The 20,898-nt window shown below is 36.0% G+C and overlaps 1 protein-coding gene across 6 annotated transcripts in view; it reads right to left on the bottom strand.

The window, feature by feature from the left end:
• AGMO (alkylglycerol monooxygenase) overlaps positions 1-20,898 on the bottom strand; it is a 339,471-nt gene that overhangs the window by 207,916 nt on the left and 110,657 nt on the right. For all 6 annotated transcript variants that reach the window (XR_011539063.1, XR_011539062.1, XR_011539064.1 and 3 more), the window contains exon 4: positions 2,855-2,958. Coding sequence is in view for 3 of the 6 variants with exons in the window: in XM_070615814.1 (XP_070471915.1) it covers positions 2,855-2,958 (104 nt within the window). In the remaining 3 variants the exon portion in view is untranslated. The remainder of the gene's footprint in view (positions 1-2,854; positions 2,959-20,898) is intronic.

Raw genomic sequence — 20,898 nt, forward strand, 5'->3', positions numbered from 1 at the left:
TACATTTCTTATTTGTTCTAAAACACGCTGCTACCTTGGTAACTACCAAATTGTATACCTTACGTGGCAGTGTTGACAAAGAGAATCTTACAAAAGACACAAAGAGTATAAAGAGACCTGAGGACTGCTGTTTGATTCTAATGTCTAGAAAGACCTATCACAGACTGTTAACCAACACAGACCTTGAAAGCATCTATGCTATCTTCTAACAGAGCTACAAATCTAGATGAGAATTCGGGCTTCCCAGCCCTTCATTTCCCACACAGTGAGTCCGATAGCTCCTCCCTGCGCCCAAATTAGCAGCTTGTAATGCATTCCCAGCGCTGCTGTACTTATTCAGCATATCTTCTGTGTTCTTGGAAAAGTGATATGAGGTTGGAAAGGGAATTTGTTCTGGAAATAAATGTGACCCTTCATTTCACTTAGATTTTCACAAATCCGTAACTTTGGATGCATTGACTTAATAGCAGGAATGATGCAAGTGAAACCAGGACAAAGATGACCATAAACTGCGAATCAGATGTCTGGACTCAAGTTCCAACCAGCAATATGCAATATGGCGTGCTATAGCAGGCTCCTCTGAGATTCATTTTGTATCTTTGAAAATAATTGATTTCAATATATTATCTTTACGATTTCCTCTGGTTCTGAAATCTATGACGCTCTGATAAAAATTTTCCTTTCATAATTCCTCAAATAATTAATTCACTGACTTCGTTGATTTCTCTGGAGCAACTCCAAATACACTACATCTTTTCTCGGAGGCTTTCTCCCTTAAAATGCAATTACTGGAGGTTTAAGCTATATTTATGCAAAGAGAAATATGCAAGTCAGGAGAGAATAAAGATTTTTGATATTATTATTTTAATCAGTCATAAGTTCAGCCTATTTTGTGCAGGATAATAAAAGTTTGCGTTGAAGCAGCTATTTCTTAAGAAGGGAGGGTGGACGGTAGCCCTCCCCTCCATCAGGGGCCTGTTCCTCCCTCCATTCACTGGAGCTCTAGACCAAGATTGAGCTATGCAGCCGAGAAATAGGTAGTGTTTTCTTCCACATTTAATCATTCAGAGTTCCAGCACAAGCTATAGGAGATCAAATATACATATAATAAAATATATATGTATGTATCTTTGCCACCTATATTTCTTAGAGCTGTGTTATGGATTGAATTATGCCCACCCCCCCAAATTCATATGTTGAAATCCTATCCCCTGACCTCAGAATATGACTTTATTTGGAAATAGGGTTGTTCAAATGTAGTTAGTTAAGATGTGTGGTCATAATGGAGTAGAGTGGGCTCCTAACCTAATATGATTGGTGTCCTTATAAAAAAAGAGAAATTCAGATCCAGACGCAGGGAGAACGTCATGTGAAGATTGAAGTTATACTCCCACAAAGCAAGGAACCATCAGAACCTAGAAGACAGGACTAGAACAGCTCCTTCCCATGGTCTTCAGAGGGACTGTGGACCCACGACAACTTGATTTCAGACTTCTGGCCTCCAGAACTGTTAAGACAACACATTCTGTTGTTCTGAGTCACCTAGTTTGTGGAACTTTGTTACAGCTGCCCTGGGAAATCAATATAAGCTGTAACGCAGGTGTACGGTGCAGGGGCTAAGGGCTGGATTTCTTTTAATATCAGCGAACGTGTTAGCACTATCACTGGCTTATGAGTTTATTTTGCCCATGTTGCCAGTTTGTTTTCCTATTGATTATGAGGCATCTGTTTTCAAGTAAGGGTCTTTGTCACTTACTCGCTATGTAATTAGCCTCACTGATCTTCACTTCCCTGATAATACTAATACTCGATCTAGCATAACATGGGCTTATTTGTGAGGATCAAATGAGATAATGTAAGTGAAAAATAACACAGAGGCACGTAGAAGGGGATGCTGTGTAGACGTTAAGATCCAGGACAGTACAGCCAGGCTGAATTAGTTTACTCCTCCTTTCTTACTTGTTGTGACTGAGGTGTGGACTCATTTCCATCATTTTAAAATGAGACTTGTAATAGAAACTTTGTCTTAAAATTGTAGTGAAGATCAATGATTTAATACATAAAGATATCTTAGAAATTTGTCCTACACATAGAAACAACTCAATAAATGGTATCTAATAGAAGTAACTTGCAAACTACTAAGAACCATACAAATGTTAGATTATTAAAATTTATAGTTAGTAAAGAGCTTATTGATGAATGCACTTACTGTGAACATACCTTTTAGCAGCAGCATAGTTTTGGAGAGCTAAGGACAGACCATCACAGATGAGGGATGTTACCAGTGGACCAGGTTTGCCCAGTGAATCAGAAGAACCTTAGAACTAGAGGCTATTTCTTATACACTAGTTTTTTCATTTCCTGGTGTAAAAATACTTCATAGCCAAACTTTTTGTTGAGCATCACACTAATTGCTCTGATATGCAAACAAAATGTGAAGGATTTAGGCAGATTTTACTTGGCCATACAGAAAGGGGAATTGATTTTTTAAAAACCGCTTTTAAAAGTTTCTAATTAAATCTTTGTTTGCCTATCTTTAAATTGAGACATTGTCTCTACATTACCCCCCTAGTTGACAGTAAGTAAAAAATAGCCAGCCACTTTCTCACCTTGCTGTATACCACAAGGTGAGTTTTTTGGGTCAAATAAAAGACTGCCACTGGAAAACACTACTTGCTTCATGTGTGTCTGGTCTTTCAGTGGAAAAAGAAACATTTTAGTGTCTGGCCTTACAGAAGAGAAAGAAGTGTTTTAGTAAAACACTTTCTATTAGCTTACTTGGAGTAAATAGAAACAGTTGAAACTTTTAAAAATGAATTCTATTATCGCATTTATTCAATTTCACACAACTTACCCAGGAAGTATATACTTGGAAAACGGATTGTCTCAGTGCTGTGGATAAGTTATAGTCTTCAGAACTGTGGTGTGTTTGGTGTCCAGCCCACATAATATTAACCTCTGCAAACACATAATTTGAAAAGAGCCATAAGAATAAGAACAAAGCCACTTCCATTTTTAGTTATGTATGCTGCTCTGTTGAGTGACAAAGAAAAAATCTGGAACATCTCTGAAAAAGCTAACCAATATAATTATAATTAAAGTAAGCTGTCTAAAATCACTTTTGGAAGCAGGGAGGGTATAAATGACAAACAAATAAAAAAATTGAAATGTAGCCAATAAATATGTATAGTATATATGATATAACTAAATGCTTCCAGAAAACTGAAATTTACACTTTGCTAGCATATTACAATATGACAGATCATAAAAGCTAGCTGGTAATGCTGCAACAATACAGTCAATGGATAGTGATGATTTTTCAGTATGTGATAATATATTTCTAATTAAAGAAGAACACTCTGATGGCAGAAATTTGTGCATAATTTTTTGAATGAAATATTATATAATAATCTTTCCTGTTGACTTTTTGAGAAGTTTCAAAATCTGTCTACTGGAATAAGAAGCAAAGCAGAGTAATATTTGGTTCTAAGATTTTTTTGAGACAGATTAGCCCTGAGGTAACTACTGCCAATCTTCCTCTTTTTGCTGAGGAAGACTGGCCCTGAGCTAACATCCATGCCCATCTTCCTCTACTTTATAAGTGGGACATCTACCACAGCATGGCGTTTGCCAAGTGGTGCCATGTCCACACCCGGGATCCAAACCCGCGAAGCCCAGGCCGCCGAGAAGCGGGACATGCGCACTAAACTGCTGTGCCACCAGGCCAGCCCTTGGTTCTAATATTTAAGGTTTCATTTTTGTTTGCAGAAATATGTTAGCTAATAGTTACATATAGTTCTTTCCATATCTTACCAAACACTGTACCATTTCAAAAGTTGCCCCACATAGCTGTTGTTTGCCCTCATGATAAAAAATGAAATGTAAGTTGTTTATTTTCCTTGAGCATTATGCAGATTGCCAACATACTGCCTTGAGTTTCATATACACCCTGAAAGGATAGTTGCTTATTTTTCTACAACAAATATGCCACTAAAATAACCTCCTAAGGAGATGGAACAGAAGAGAACGAGCCCACATTTTATATTCTATCCATATTTTTCATTTCTTACCTGAATTACAGATCAAAATGCACATTATATTCTATTCAAGTAAAGCAAAGTATATTCTGAGCTAAAATAACTTATACTTAGTTTTCTGCTACCAGTACAGGAGATAGAATTAACCGTGTGATATGATCATTTTATCCCTGTTAGTACAGATTAGAAATGAAATCTTTTAGGCTTGGATGCATGGCAACTGAACAGTGAAACTAAGAGTGGAAGCACTGGGTTATTGATTGGTCTTCGCAGTTGCCATACACTAATAGTTAAAATACATGGCACAGGGTAGAACAATTTTTTAGAGATTTTTATGAAAATCATGGGGACATCTATATGTACACATACATAATATACAATATATATATATCAATACTGGTAGCCTTCTTGGGCATTTATTTAGGCAACGAAAGCTCCCCGGACAATCTGTGTAGGGGGTTAACAAACAAAATTTGCAAAAGAGCTTTGGTAGACAAATGATATCTCAGAGATATAAGAAGGACTTAATTCTGTGAGAAAGAGAAGATTATTAACAGGATTATGAATAGATAGCCCTATCAGAAGTCATGTCTATGAAAGTCATATATTTTCAGTGAAACAAGTATTTTCATAAGCCATCAGTTTATATGTAATTTAGATACTGACTGACATTTTAATCATTCCTAAAGATGACCCCGTATTTCTACCCAAGCAATTGAGTCAAGCGTTCTTACCACAAATGACCTCTAAAAATTTACCATAATGACCTTTGGAACTTCCCAGGCATAACCCTTGAAATAACCTAGAACCTAAATCTCTGGTTTATTGACTAGCCTATATAGCTATAAATAAGAGATACATAAAGAATCCTGTGGCACTTGATATCTTCAGATGTTGCGTGGAACTTTATTAAGAGGTAATAAATTTAACTAATCTGCTAAGTCCTTCAAAACTTCTTACAGATTGAGCCCTTAAAGTAATTCTAAACACCATTTCTCTTCAGAACATACTCATTATTGAACATTGCAGAACCTATTACTTATAAACTTCATTACAAATAGAGACATTGTTCAATTTGTTGGACCTTTCAGAATTTCTTCAAAAAATTCATCATAATGCATCCATATTATGAACTCACAAGGGGATGAGCTAATCAGATGAGGTTTAATTAGAGGGTAATAATATATATTGGAACTACTTCCTTTTAACCTCCACAGAAGCTAAATAGTGGAACAAACAATCCGCGAAGGTTGAGGTTAAAGACCTGTCTCTTTCGTTGTTCTAAAAGCATTTACTTCCTATCGCAAACTGTGTGTAAGACAAGCCTTCATTCAATGAAGCGCAGCTGTATAAACAGGGCAGAGTAACTGGATCCTACTGCCTTACTTCTGCCACTTTTCACAGCTGGGGAAAACAAGAAGAAATACAGGATTTTTTTTTCACAGTCTATATTAACTTACTTGAAGTAAATTATTTTCAAAGGAGTTATAAAAATGCATTTTATAGTGAATTGTTCCAATAGTTCTTTTGTAAACAAAACAAGAAAAATTAATAATGTGTTTGCAAAGATGTTCATCTTCCCTAATATTTGAACTGATGAATTGCCTGTTCAAGGAAAAGCAAATATTAAAGTGGAAAGAAATATTATTACAATAAACTTCTTTCTATAAAAGAATTAATATAATTATAAGTTGGAGTCATTAATAATTTTCTTTTCCTATAAACATATCATTGGTTATAAAGGCATATGGTATGTTATTATGGCTTTTCAGTGATATAATTAGTAACATTCATGCTGCTTTCCAGTGCCAAAATGTAGATTTGTATAAATATATTTTATTAATACACTGACCCATGATTCAATTTGTTTGGCCAAAATTTAATGTAATATGTGTGTTTGTGTGTATGTTATATTCTTGAGTTTGTTAACTTTTTCCCGTTTTTTGAAAATCAAGGTATAACTTACATACAGTGAAATTCATCCCTTTTCGGATTCAATTCTATTAGTTTTTACCAAACAAATACAGCTGTGTAATCACAATCACAATCAAGATACAGAAAAGTTTTGAGCCAGCCCTGATGGCCTAGTGGTTAAAGTTCAGTGCTCACTGCTTCGGAGGCCCGAGTTCACTTCCTGGTTACAGAACCACACCACCTGTCAGTTGCCATGCTGTGGTGGTGGCTCACATAGAAGAACTAGAATGACTTACAACTAGCATACACAACCATGTATTGGGGCTTTAGGGAGAAAAAAAAAGAGAAAGATTGGCAACAGATGTTAGCTCAGGTCAAATCTTTCCTGCAAAATAAATTAAAAAATAACAAATAACACATTCTTAAAAAGAAATGGGAATAAACTAAATCCCTCTTCTTTGAAAAAACAATACAGAAAAGTTTTGATCATCTCCCAAATTTCCCCATTCCGCTTTGTGTTTGTGGCAGCCTGACTCTGAGATGGCTGCCTGATTCAGAACATGAGATTCTGGACTTTGAATTGATAATGTAATGAGATGAAACTCTTAGGACCTTGGGAGAGGTGAGTATGTTTTGCAGATGAGAGAAATATGAATCACTGGGATCCAGAGGACTGACTGTGAAAGACAATGTTATTTTTTTGGAAGACTGGCCCTGAGCTAACATCTGTTGCCAATCTTCCTCTTTTTTTTCTCCCCAAAGCCCCAGTACATAGTTGTATATCCTAGTTGCAAGTAGTTCTAATTCCTCTATGTGGGATGCCCCACAGCATGGCTTGATGAGCTGTGGGTAGGTCCACGCCCAGGATCGGAACCTGCCAACAGGCTGCCAAAGCAGAGCATGCAAACTTAGCCACAGGACGGGCCCCTGAGAGTCAGTCTTTAAGACAGTCCCCAATGATTCCTGCCTACTGGTGTTCATCCAGTTGCACAGTCCCTCCCCTTCAGTGTGGGCTGAATTTAGTGACTCCTTTGTAGTAAATATAATTTGGGCAAAGGTTATGGGATGTCACTCTTGGTATTAGGTTATAAAAAGACAGTGGCTTATGTCTTGAGTGCTCTGTCTGAGGAAAGTCAGCTGTCATGTTGTGAGCTGCCCTTTGGAGAAGTACATACGACAGGAAAGTAGGAGAGGTCTCAAGCTAATCAGTTAGCAAGGAACTAAGCTCCTCAGTCCAAACTCCACAAGGAACTGCCAACCATGTAAGTGAGTTTGGAAGCTGATCCTCCCCTAGTTGAGCCTTCAGATAGCAATGCATCAGCAGATAGCTTAGCTGCTTAGCTGCAACCTCATGAAAGGACTTAAGCCAGAAGCACTCATCTAAGCTGTGCCTGGATTTCTGACCCAGAGAAGCTGTGAGAGAAGCCACTAATATGTTACAAAGCAGTAGATAATTAATACAGTGGACAATCCCCCCTAACCACATTCTCAGTCCCTAACATCCACTGATTTGGTTTTTTTCTTATAATTTTGCCTTTTTGAGAACATCATATAAATGAATTATTTAGTATTTGGCCTTTAGAGTCTGGTTTCTTTCACTTAGCATAATGCATTACAGATTCCTCTATTTTGCTTTGTTTATCAGTAGTTTGCTCCCTTTTTTTCTGACTAGTATTCCTTTTGCATGTACTAGTTTTTGTTTTGTTTTGTTTTTATCCATTCAGTAGTTGAAGAACATTTCAGTTGTCTCCAGTTTTTGGCAATTACAAATAAAGGATCTACAAACATTCTCATAAAGGTTTTCTGAGAACATACGTTTTCATTTCACTTGGGTAAATAGCTGGGAATGAGATTACTGAGCTTGTATGGTATGTTTACATTTAGCTTGTTAAGAAACTGTCAAACAGTTTTCCAAAATGAACTGTCACTTTTTATATTATCACCAGCAATGTGCGAGAGTCAACGTTGCTCCACAACTCTGGCAATATTTGACATTATTATTGATTTATTGATTTATTTGATAGCCAGTGTAATAGGTGTGTAATGGCATCACATTGAAATTTTAATTTGAATTGCCGTAACAGCTAATAATGATGATTATCTCTTCATCTGCTTATTTGCCATCTGTATATCTTCTTTAAACTATCTATTCAAAATGCGTGCCCACATTTTAATTGGGTTGTTTTCTTATTATTGAGTGTTGAGAGATCTTTATATATTCTGCATACAAGTCCTTTATTAGATATGTGATTTGCAAACATTTTCTCCTAGGCTGTGGCCTGACTTTTCATTTTTTAACAGTGGTTTATGAGGAACAAAAGTTTTAAATTTGATGAAATTTAATTTATATACTTGAGACTTTTATTAAAAGATACTTCTAGTGTATATAACCTAGAACAAGGGTCATTTTGGAGAAATTTTTCAGAAGTATGAGAAATCTTTTTCTAGAAGCTAATAGAGTCTGTATTTGATACCTATCTAAAATATATCTAAATAAGTCTCTTGTGCCATTTCTTGTCACCCACAGAATGGAGAGAAATAACTCTTTAGGCTAATCTGAGATGTAAGCACAGATCTACAAGGAATTTTCACACTATGTAATACCTATTTAATCTTTAATAGTGAACAGGCCAGGAAGTCTTGGGGCATCCTTGGGGTATGGTGTTGCTTTCATTCATAATTTGGAAAACCTTCAAGTTATAAGGGAAGAAATGTTACAGGCATATTTGCAAAATGTTAGTGATTCTTGGCACCAAGAAAGGCATGTTCGTAACACTTTATGCAACATTTAGCACATTGTGAGGTTGCTATGGAATATGATATGTGCAGAGTCTTTTGGAGATACTTACTTCAAACTTTTAATTTTATAAATAATAAAATTGAAATTGAAAGGGAGAAGGGAAAAGAGTTTCATGAAAAGAAAGAAAGCTTTTTTCTCTCTCTCTTAGCAGTGATTTCTGTGATGCATTCACTTGCCTTTTAGATTTTTATTTCTTCTTCAGAAATGGAAGTGACTGGGTCCAAGTATGCTCTGGGCCCCAAATGGCACATATTTGGTAATTTCTAATAAGCGAAGGACATTAAGGAGCTCAAGACACACTATTAAATGATGGTGCTAAACCTCTTGAATTGGAACAACTGCTTATTGCCTTTTACAAGAATGTAACACTATAGGCATACCTCAGAGATATTGCAGGTTTGGTTACAGACCACCACAATAAAGCAAATATCGCAATAATGCAAGTCACACGAATTTTTTGGTTTCCCAGTACATATAAAAGTTATGTTTACACTATGCTATAGTCTATTAAGTGTGCAATAGCATTATGTCTAAAAAAATGTACATACTTAATTGAAAAATACGTTATTACTAAAAAATGCTAACCGTCCATCATCTGAGCCTTCAATGAGTCATAATCTTTTTGCAGGTAGAAGGTCTTGCCTCGATGTCGATGGCTGGTGACTGATCAGGGCGATGGTTGCTGAAGTTGGGGGGGGGGGTGGCAATTTTTCCTTTTTTTGAAGAAGAAGAAGATTAGACCTGAGCTAACATCTGCCACCAATCCTCCTCTTCTTTGCTGAGGAAGACTTGCCCTGAGCTAACATCTGTGCCCATCTTTCTCTACTTTATATGTGGGATACCTGCCACAGCATGGCTTGACAAGCGGTGCATAGGTCCATACCCAGGATCTGAACTGGTGAAGCCCAGGCTGTCAAAGTGGAACGTGCAAACTTAACCACTGTGCCACCAGGCTAGCCCAGGCAATTTCTTAAAATAAGACAATAGTGAAGTCTGCTGCATTGATTGACTCTTCCTTTCACAAACAGTGTCTCTGTAGCATGCAATGTTGTAGCATTTTACCCACAGAGGAATTTATTTCAAAATTGGAGTCAATCCTCTCAAATCCCGTCACTGCTTTATCAACTAAGGTTATGTAATATTCTAAATCCTTTGTTGTCATTTCAAAAATCTTTATAGCATCTTCACCAGGAGTAGATTCCATCTCAAGAGACCACTTTCTTTGCTCATCCATAAGAAACAACTTCTTATCTGTTAAAGTTTTATCATGAAATTGCAGAAATTCTTCAGGCTCCACTTCTAATTCTAGTTCTCTTGCTATTTGCATTACCTCTGCAGTTACTTCCTCCACTGAAGTCTTGAATCCCTCAAAGTCACCCATGAGAGGAAATCAGCTTCTTCCAAACTCCTGTTAATGTTGATATTTTGACCTCTTCTCATGAATTACAAATATTCTTAAAGACATCTAGAATGGTGAATCTTTTCTAGAAAGTTTTCAATTTACTTTGCCAGATCCATCAGAGGAATCACTGTCTATAGCAGCTATAGCCTTATGAAGGGTATTTCTTAAATAATTAGACTTGAAAGTTGAAATTACTCCTTGATCCATGGGCTGCAGATGGATGTTTCATTCGCAGGCATGAAATCAACATTAATCTCATTGTGCAGCTCCATCAGAGCTCTTGGATGACCTGGTGCATTGTCAATGAGCAGTAATATTTTGAAAGAAATCTTTTTTTCTGGGCAACATCTCTTAAAATTGGGCTTAAAATATTCAGCAGACCATGCTGTAGATAGATGTCCTGTCTTCCAGGCTTTGTTCTTCCATTTATAAAGCACAGGCAGAGTAGATTCAGCATAATTCTTAAGGTCCCTAAGATTTTCAGAATGGTAAATGAGCATTGGCTTCAACTTAAAGTCACCAGCTGTCTTAGCCCCTAACCAGAGAGTCAGCCTGATCTTTGAAGCTATGAAGCCAAGCCCTGACTTCTCCTCTCTAGCTATGAAAGTCCTAGATGGTATCTTCTTCCAATATAAGGCTGTTACATCTATGTTGAAGATCATTTTTTAGTGTAACCACCTTCATGAATTATCTTAGTTAAATCTTCTGGATAACTTGCTGCAGCTTCTACAGCAGCACTTGCTGCTTCACCTTGTACTTTTATGTTATGGAGATGACTTATTTCCTTAAACCTCATGAACCAATATTTGCTGGCTTCAAAATTTTCATCTGTAGCCTCCTCACCTTTCCCAGCCTTCAAAGAATTGAAGAGTGTTAGGGCCTTGCTCTGGGTTAGGCTTTGGCTTAAGGGAAGACTGTGGCTAGTTTGATCTTCTGTCCAGACCATGATAACTTTATCCACATCAGCAGTAAGGCTGTTTCATTTTCCTATCATTCCTGTGTTCACTGGAGCAGCACTTTTGATTTCCCTCATGAACCTTTCCTTTGCATTTACTGCTTGGCTAACAGGAGCAAGAGGTCTAGCTTTTGACCTATCTCAGCTTTTGACATGCTTTCCTCACTAAGCTTAATAATTTCTAGATTTTGGCTTAAACTGAGAGATATATGATTCATCCTTTCACTTGAACACTTAGAGGTCACTGTAGGGTTATTAATTGGCCTAAGTGCAATATTATTGTGTCTCAGGGAACAGAGAGACCTGAGGAGAGGCAGAGAGATGGGGAATGGCTGGCAGGTGCAGCAGTCAGCACACACAACATTTATCAATTAAGTTCACCGCCTTATACAGGCGCAGGTTTGGTGCCTCAGAACAATTACAATAGTAACATCAAACATCACTGATCACAGATCACCATAACAAATACAATAATAATGACAAAGTTTGAAACATTGCAAGAATTACCAAAATGTGACACAGAGACAAGAAGCAAGCAAATGCTGTCAGAAAAATGGCACCAATAGACTTGCTCAACATAAGGTTGCCACAAACCTTCAATCTCTGAAAAAATGCAATATCTGCAAAGTGCAATCGAGCTAAGCACGATAAAATGAGGTATGCCTAGATAAAAAAACTTAAACCTTTCAATTTTTGAATGGAATCAATTGTCACTGTGAATTTGAAGCTACCAGATATAAATCAATCTTTTAAAAATTTGTTTTATCTCTTCCAAACAGATAATCATGACTGATAAATGATTTCAAGAAACTAATTGAACTAAGCAAACAAAAGGTTAGTGACAGACTCAAGCTATCAAACTGAAGTCTAACAGGAAAATGTAATAGGCAGTGAATAAAATGAATACACCCTCACTTATTTTCTTATTCTCTACTCAGTAAATAAATTATCGACATCATCAATTTTATCATCACAACATCACTCACGTCCTATAGCAGCAAATCAAATTGTGATGATAAAATTGATGACACTGCTAATTCATTCAATGTGTAGACTGATATTTTTTGTTGTATTTTATTCTAATATGTCCTTTGCCCACTTAATACAAAAACGTAAATTACTAAGTGTATCTAAAAATGTCAAATAAATGAGAATTAAATTGATAAATTGGCTGGACTTTCATATTTTTGTTGAACACATTTTGCATATATCCAGATGTTCAGCATCATAGAAACCAATCATCTGAAAGATTGACCAAATTTTTCACTTTTTGTCTGGATGTTTGGCAACATGTAGACATTAAATCATCTCTCTAGACAAGGTAACAAATGATGGCACTAAATTTGTCACAAATATTAACTGTCACTCTTATCTTTCTAGCAATCACAACTTAATATAGTTTTTATTTTTTATTTATTTTCAAATGGAAACTTTTAAATCCTAGCATGCAGAATTTTAAAAGGAGAGTTCTCCATTTATATGTTTATATTGCTTCAAAATTTAAACAAAACAAAATAAAGGAAGATATAGCTTTTTAGTATGAAGCAAAAAAATCCATAAGAATTAATGTCATCTTTTCAATCAAAACTTTTGTTTCTATATAATGCAAAAGCAAGAAATAATATAATTCTTATTATTGAGTTATGTGATAAAATGCTAAAATTAATTGAAAACATATTAAGACTGTTATGACTACCCACTGCATTCACTTGCATTAAAAATGAAAAATGTGATTTAAAAATTTTAGAATTTTCACACGTCCATATTTATGTCAGTTGTATTCCATTTTAAGTCCATTTTGGAAAGTCTAAGAATTAAAATTATATTTAATAAAATTACATTTAACTTGTAGATTTTTAAAAATAAAGATTTATTTAACACTAATTTATTGACTCTCTACTATGTACAAATCTATGTGTAGCTATTCTGATAGATAAAAGCATAAAGCAGAAAACAAAACCCCTCAAAGAACCTGTAACCAAATAGAAGCAAAAGAAAGATACAGAAAAAACTAACTGATACAGGAAAGTTTTACATCCCTTAAAATTAAAATTAATTCTATGTAAATTGCACATACCCTGCATCACTTTGTAGTCACTGTTTTATAAAAACTGTTAAAGATTATTATAAGCAGAGCCTTCATGGAATGTAAGAAGATATTAGCTTCCCTCTGTCTGAGTGACTAAGTGATCACGCCCCTACCTGTCTTTCTCTGTTGTTTATTCTCAATTGTCCTAGAAATGAGATTTCACTATAACTCAAGCAACTCAAATTTGGGCCATTGCCTTCTTGCCTCACTGGTTAGAATTGCCAGAAGAGTCCCTCCCTGTCTTTACTTAAAGATAAGATTGATTAATAATAATAAGAAGAAGAGCAGCATTGATTATATACACATAAAAGTGCTTAGCATGTACTAGAAAATATTTTAAACACTTTATATATATTAATTCATATATTAGCCATAACTGTACTAGAAGATAGATATTTGTATAGTTTCCATTTTGTAGATGAAGACATGGAGTTACAATGAGATTTAATAACTTGCCTAAGTAATGATTATTATTCCTATTAGCATTAATAATTTTTAGCAGAAACTATATTTTCTAGCCCCATTGCCCCTCAGTGGGTTTACGTGACTGGTTCTCAATGATGCAGTGTGAGTGGATGCAATGTGTGTCTCCTCAGGACGAGGTAAAGAATTGGTGTGCCTCCTCCACATTCTCTCTGTTCCCCTCTGACTGCAAGCAACATACAGAATATTCAGTGGAGAACGTTGAGGCCCTGGGGTATGCAAAGATGGAAGGAGAGATGAAGGATCTGGGGTATCTGAATGATAGCATGGAGTAGAGCGGCCCCACTCACCCATATTTAACCAGGATGTAAGTGAGAAATAAATCTTTATTCATTAAGTCACTGGGATTTGCCATAGTTCCGTGAACTAACTCTACTACACCCCCACTAGTGACTTTGCTCTTAATACATATGAATGTGATGCGATAAACACCAGTATCAGTGACCTTATTACAAATCTATGTTCTCCGTCACTCAATGTTTCCTACAGATTGACTTCTATGGGGAAAGCTCTTCATTAGCATGCTGGGTAAACTGGTACCTATGTTTCCAAAAGCAACTTCCAAATAGCGTGGTTCAAAGTAACATATTTTATTATCACTAACTTTCCAAAATGACTGCTTCAAAGAGGTGGCTATAGGAAATCCAGAATATTTCCTGTAGATTTTTCCCCCTCTCTTTCTTCTCCTACCTTGGGTCATTCCTCACTTCATTCTAATGAGAGGCTTACATTGCCTTGGGGCAGGTGTGCATAACAGGGCTGGGAATATCAAGGAAAGAAAAAAAGTTTCATATCTTCTTAGTAGCATCTACTATCCCAGTCCCATTTCCATGTTCCTCCAAGAGTGCCCATTGCATTCTCAACACTATTCCTGCTCTTATACTCTACTCCTTTCATCAACACCCTGCTTTGGAAAGTCCAAGTCTGACTACTTGTTTTTCTCAAAATTCAGATAAATCTTAATTTTGTTCAACAAAGACTCAGCATTTTTTTAGTTATGTATCACCTTATTTATCCCTTTAATATCTAGACATATAAATAATAGGGTGGTTTAGTAGGAAACTTTCCTTGTTACCTTGCTAGATCAAGAAGTAAGAGCTTTTAGAAAACTTTAGTGGAACCGTGGGCTTTCCTTGACAGAGAGAAGGGGAGAAGATAGAGGACCACGTTCTCTTCCACAGGGACTTAGTTTCCAGTGGTAAGAATAAAGATCCCCATGACAAGCAAGAGGAATAAAAAGGGAAGCAGACCAACAGGCCTTGAGGAGCCAGAGAACTAAAGAAAAAAGAAAGGAGCTCATGATAGGAACTGGGATGAGCCCCTAGCAGTCTCTCACTTCCAGTCTCTTTTCACAATTTACCTCTTTATCTAACCCCTTCCAGGTTACAGCCCTTGTCCAAAACCACAAAACACAAAACCAGCCATATCTTGAAATTAAATGTGTACTTTCCTTATACTAAAATAGGCAGGTGGAATAGAAAGTGACAAGGGGTTCCTCAACCCACTGCAAAGAGAGAGATGTTCTTTGGCTTCTCAAGTTGAAAGACTAAAAGCAGTTCCCTCCTAAAATATTGTTGAACCTGGTAATTATATCCTACAGAATAGTATTTCAGCTTCATGATGAGCGATATGTCTTTATACAGGCAGATCTGAGAACCTCAGTTCACAAGTATACATTTCTTTGAGAAAAAGACGTATCTAATTCCTAAAAGTCAGTTTACAACCAAGATTTCTAAATACTGCTCACTCATGAATAAATTGCTCATATACATGTTTCGGACATTAAAAAAGAGGAAGAATAAAATTGAATCTAGGAAGAGATAAAGAAAATAGGGTACGTTTCCAATGTAATTTACATACACACAGGTGTACTGTACATTTCTGTGTATATGTGTTTATGTATATTTAAGGTAGATAGATATAAAAATACACATAGTTTCTTCTTACATTCCATGCTCAGGCATAGACATATGTATTATGGTACTGATGGTTTCACCTATAAACATACAGAAATAGCATGTTTATTTATGAAAGCAGAGAGTCTTCTACTTTGCAGCCATCATTCAAAGCAGACTGAGCTTTATGGCATGTTGTCAATCCATGTACTCTCTGTAACACTTCCAACCCATGAGAGAAACTGTTGCCTAGTAGCTTAAAAATAAAACTGTAAGTTTTGACTTTACTGTCCACTCTATTAGGCTATATGCAATGTTACCTAAAAGTAATGCTATGAATAAGACAGTTTGATTTCAATGTACACTCCTCCTTCTCCAACCTCCATCATTTTCCAGTTATATCCCACTTCTTCTAGTCTTTGTCTGAGTTGATACTGGCTAAGACCAAATAATTACCTAGATTTCTCTCCTTTCAGTTCAACCTTACACTTCTTCAGTCCTAGGCCATGGGCCGGGTAATCAGCTGGAGAATCCCAATTTATATCTGCGCATGCATGGAAAGAGCTCTTCCTCACTCAACAGAAAACATGTCAGTGAGATAAAGTATTCTTAAGCTTTGTAAATACTGAACTCCAGAAATATAATGCGCCAGTGAAGGGATATTTTTGGTTAAGGAAGATTCCCATACTTCTCAATTACGTGGAAAATTTGCTATGTCTGTAGGAAAACTATTCCTTTCTGCAAAAGTTGGCAGAATTAGATAAAAATTCTTTGAAATAAAAGTTATCAGTACTACATTTTAAAATAGTTACAAATTTAACAATTCTTATGTCTCATGAAGATCACTTATCCATTTAATGAAAAAACCTCTAGTAAACTCTAGTGCACCCAGGTCCTGGTTGTGAGCAGGAACATTAATGCCATTACTAAGGTTTTGGTGCTGTTAGTGATTTTATTGTGAGACTTCTACGACATATTCAGATTCTAAGGGATCCGTATACTTTACATCAATTAAAAGCAAGAAATTTTCCAGGGTATTTAATGACCTAGATTTGGCATTGCTAATCATCTAACTAGCACAATTAGGGACAGAAATCATGGAAGAACTGTCTTGATGTCAATAGAATCAGCTAGGATTGGCAAGCATTCCTACAACACTCCTGTGCAGCATGCTCGCCTGTGGCAAGATATAAGGAACTTCTGCCGTATCATGTTTGGAACAATGATTTATATAATTTGTCTCGACAAGTCACAAAATCCAAGAACAAATAACCTCCAAAGGTTAAAAGGAGAGCAACATAAGGAAGTGAACAGGAAAGCAAAACAACCAGGGAGTCAGGAAAAGATCGGAAAGCAGGAAAAAACGGCACTAAAACCAGTCCTTAGAAAGTGGCTGCATCTGTCTTCATTCTCTAGCTAAGTCGTCTCATGAGTGGGTGTAGATTACCCCTGTCAACAACAACAAAAACTTACTAGGATCTCTTCGCCACTAAGAAGGGCTTTCTATTGGTCTTACCGCTTGTCTTTGTGTTTTGAAACTAATTTTTACTGCTTCATAGCAAATGAGTCTAGTTTTCATGTTAGAAACTTTCAATATTACTGAGTTTGCAAGAAATAGGATGGTGTCCAATGAAGGTGCCAGACTGAATCAGAACTGAATGCCCCAATTGGAACAGGTCAGTCTATCCTTTGTGAACGGTGTCACTCTGACAAAGATTAGCATTGTCACTGGTCTTTGAGTAAGTAATCTGCACCTCATAGATTTCCTTTTGCGCATTTGGGAACTGTTGTTCTTCACTCTGTTATTACCACTTGTTGACACATCTTGGAGCTGAATGTTATTTGTTACTTTGATGAGTTACTTTGCCCTTTCCTCTGTCTCCTTCAAAGCACTCCTTAAATCTGGTTTAAAAGAGAAGATATCAATGACAACCAAGTCTCACTATAACTGAGGAAGAGCTCATACGTAATATTCTTTGACCTTTGGGCATTGAGAGATGGAAGTGGTTATGCAGGAATATATCCCCCATTATTCTAATAGGGATAACCTCACATTTTAGATCTTAAGTCCCTCAACCATGACCCCATTACTACATGATCTTCAAACCCAAATGCTATTTATTAACTGAATTCATTGTTTTCTGCCCATCCTTCCTTTTTCTGTTTCTGATCTTGCAATATGAATATTGTATCTTTGATAACTCCTTTTTCCTCCTTCCAACCCCCATCAAGATTCCACTATTGGCTTCCACCAATCCACTGTATTGCCTGCTTTCTTCCTTTCCTATCCCATACCTTCTTTCCTAGATTGAGGCCTCATTGCCTCACTACAATCGACAAATATTCACTGTGTGATGTCTATGTACAAAATATGCTGCCCTTATATCACTCACAACCTAGCGCAGGGGTCAGCAAACTGCCATCATGGGCCAAATACAGCCCATACCTGCTTTGTACAGCTAGCAAGCTAAGAATGACTTTTACATTTTTTAATGATTGAAGTAAAATCAGAAAATTAGCAGTTTGTGACAAATGAATATTACATGAAAATATATCTATCTTCTTCTTTCACTTTCTCATGTACTCTCCATTCTCTCTTCTCAAACACTCTCAACACTTTCATGGTCCACTGTTTTTGTGTGAGCTGTCAAAATATTAATCTTTCAAGGACAACTGCATATGTCATTTTCTTCAGGAAATCATATTTAACCCTCTCAACCACAATTATTATATAATCCTTATTCTTCTTAGTCCTCTAATCACAAATACTCTGCTATTTTGTATCTTCCCCTGTTTTATAAGCTTCTTAATGAGAGAGATTAATTTGTCCATCTTTGTATTTTCCACAGAACCTATAATTGTGTCTTTGCATAGGGGACACGAATATATTTTTCTTGATTAAACCTATGTTTATCAAATGAAGCTAGTGCATTTAAAAAAATCAATAACCAAGTCACAATATTTATTTACTAAATACATGTATTTTTGCTAGTATAATCAATGCTTTTGAAAATTTTTCTTTTCCTTTACACAGATTCCTTCTCCTTAATTTCAGTCATATTCAAACATTCCACTTTGTAAAACTTGATCCTTTGACCTTCCCTTTCCTTAATTTATTTTTATGTCAAACATCTTAAAAAAGCAGAATATTTACTTCCTTACCTCTGAATCATTCTTAAGCTCATTGTTAATATCATTTAATTTTCTCCAAAATCATTATCTGCTTGTTTCATGCCAAAACTAAAGATCTCTTTTTGGATGTCATCTGTTGAGGTGGTTTCTGAAACATCTGACCACTGCTTCTGTCTTGAAATCTTTTCTCTTGGCTTCTGTAACATCCCTTGCTTCCAGTTCTCCTCTTTTTCAGACCTGGTACATTTCCTTGACTTCTTCCCTTGTTCTCACCAACCTTAAAGGGACCAACTCTTGTTTTTTTGCTCTTCGCTTGTTGTTTTTCCTGGTGTGCTATCACCAGAAATGACCTCAATAATTACTGATCTAAAAGTTGAAGACTCCCAATACTTCAGTCTGCAGTCTCTGTTGACTTCTGGATCTGAATTCCTTTTGGGAATTCTATACATATTATGTCCTGAATCTATCCCATTGTCTTGCTTACTGTCCTCTGTTATCCTTTTTTCTTAATGGCACCACCATCATATTGGCATCCCAGGCAAGGGAGACAACAGCCAGGGAAGACCTCAAAGCAGAACTAGAGCTCAGTGCTTTTGTGTAGCCTCTGACCTCTCTTTAGATATTTATGCAGTGCTTAGCACATAATCAGAACAGCCACCAGTGTTTCTGAGTGAATAAATTTTTTAAAATGACTTCACATTAGCTTGTGATATTGTCTTCTAATACACTGTAGTCAACAGGCCTAAAAGTTGTTTTTATTACTAGTAACAATTGTATATATGAGAAATATGAAGAGAAATGTGGAATGGCAAAGGTGACATCGGAAACATTACTATTTGTGCAAGTCAATAATAAAATGTGAGGTATTCTTTTTTCAAAGATTTGACATTTTAGAGACAACCGTAAGGAATAGTACATGAAGAAACTCAAACACTGTATTTGACACAAATTCTAAAATACTGAGATGGCTTTCATACTACAGAACATTTTCCTCTAATTCCTCAAAGTATGTTAAATATTATCCCATGGTATATTGCTGTCCCCTCTGGTCTTGAAGTTAGAGTATCCAACTTTGAGCCCATTCACCCAGATGCTGTTTTTAGATTTCTTCACAACTTTCAGGCGTCGTGTCTAGAGTGACCTCACTTACTCATAAGGAAGCTTACTTCATCATGAAAGTAATCTTTACTTGAAGATATATATTTTTGATACACTTTTGAGGTTGGGAGAATATGAATACAATACATCAGTTTATCCTATGTTTTTTTCCAGAAGCCTCAAACATTAAAACACGCAAACAGAAAAACAAATAAAGGCTATGGCTACACAAAACTCCCTAAACATTTTTAAATCCCAAAATGGAAAACAATGAAATGGTTGAAAACACATTGGGCTATCCATGTGGTTCTGCTGCAGTGTAATCCTCACTTGCTCATAAAATCCAAAGCAATCAATAAAGATTTCCATGCACCCCTTGTCTCCTACTCTTCTGCCATTCCAAATACGCGTGGTTGTATTGTGCACTGGACTTAATCCGACTCTGTCAAATACAAAGAACTATATTTTTTATCGAAAAAAAATGCTCTTCCCTAGGAGTATCTTTGTATTTAAATATAATTTTGAAAACAAATTATTGGAAATATTTTATGTCACCGGTATCAGAAACTGTTATTTTTAAAGTTATTGTACATTCAATGAAGATCAATTAAATTGGCTACAAGTAAAATGTCACAAAGCAAAATATTATCAAAGTCTGAGGCTCACATTGAACATTTCTCAGCACAATCTAACTCCTATGAGCCCATGAAAACTAGCCTTGATCTCTAAGCTTTGCAGTGCAATGTGCTTTTGAGTAGCCCTGAATCTATTAATAGATAACATGATAAATTAGTATAGGACAAATCAATGATTTTAATACATTTCTCCTAGTAATTCTCTCTTTTCTTGTGATCAACTTGTCTGAAACCTTGTCAAATGACAAAAAAAACCAGTTCTCCTGGTGTTGCAGAGTTGCATAACATGATTTCCTATAATGATGTCATGTTTGATGCTGCAGACCATGTGAAACAGATTAACTGTGACCAAATTAGCATTCTTTTATAGGCCAGCTGATATGCACATGTAAAACAAGAAGCACACACATACTTTGAGATGCAATTAAATGATTCTCAAACACTATGCTGTTAATAAT

The sequence above is a fragment of the Equus przewalskii genome, chromosome 4 (assembly GCF_037783145.1).
Source record: "Equus przewalskii isolate Varuska chromosome 4, EquPr2, whole genome shotgun sequence".
NCBI classification, from domain to species: domain Eukaryota; kingdom Metazoa; phylum Chordata; class Mammalia; order Perissodactyla; family Equidae; genus Equus; species Equus przewalskii.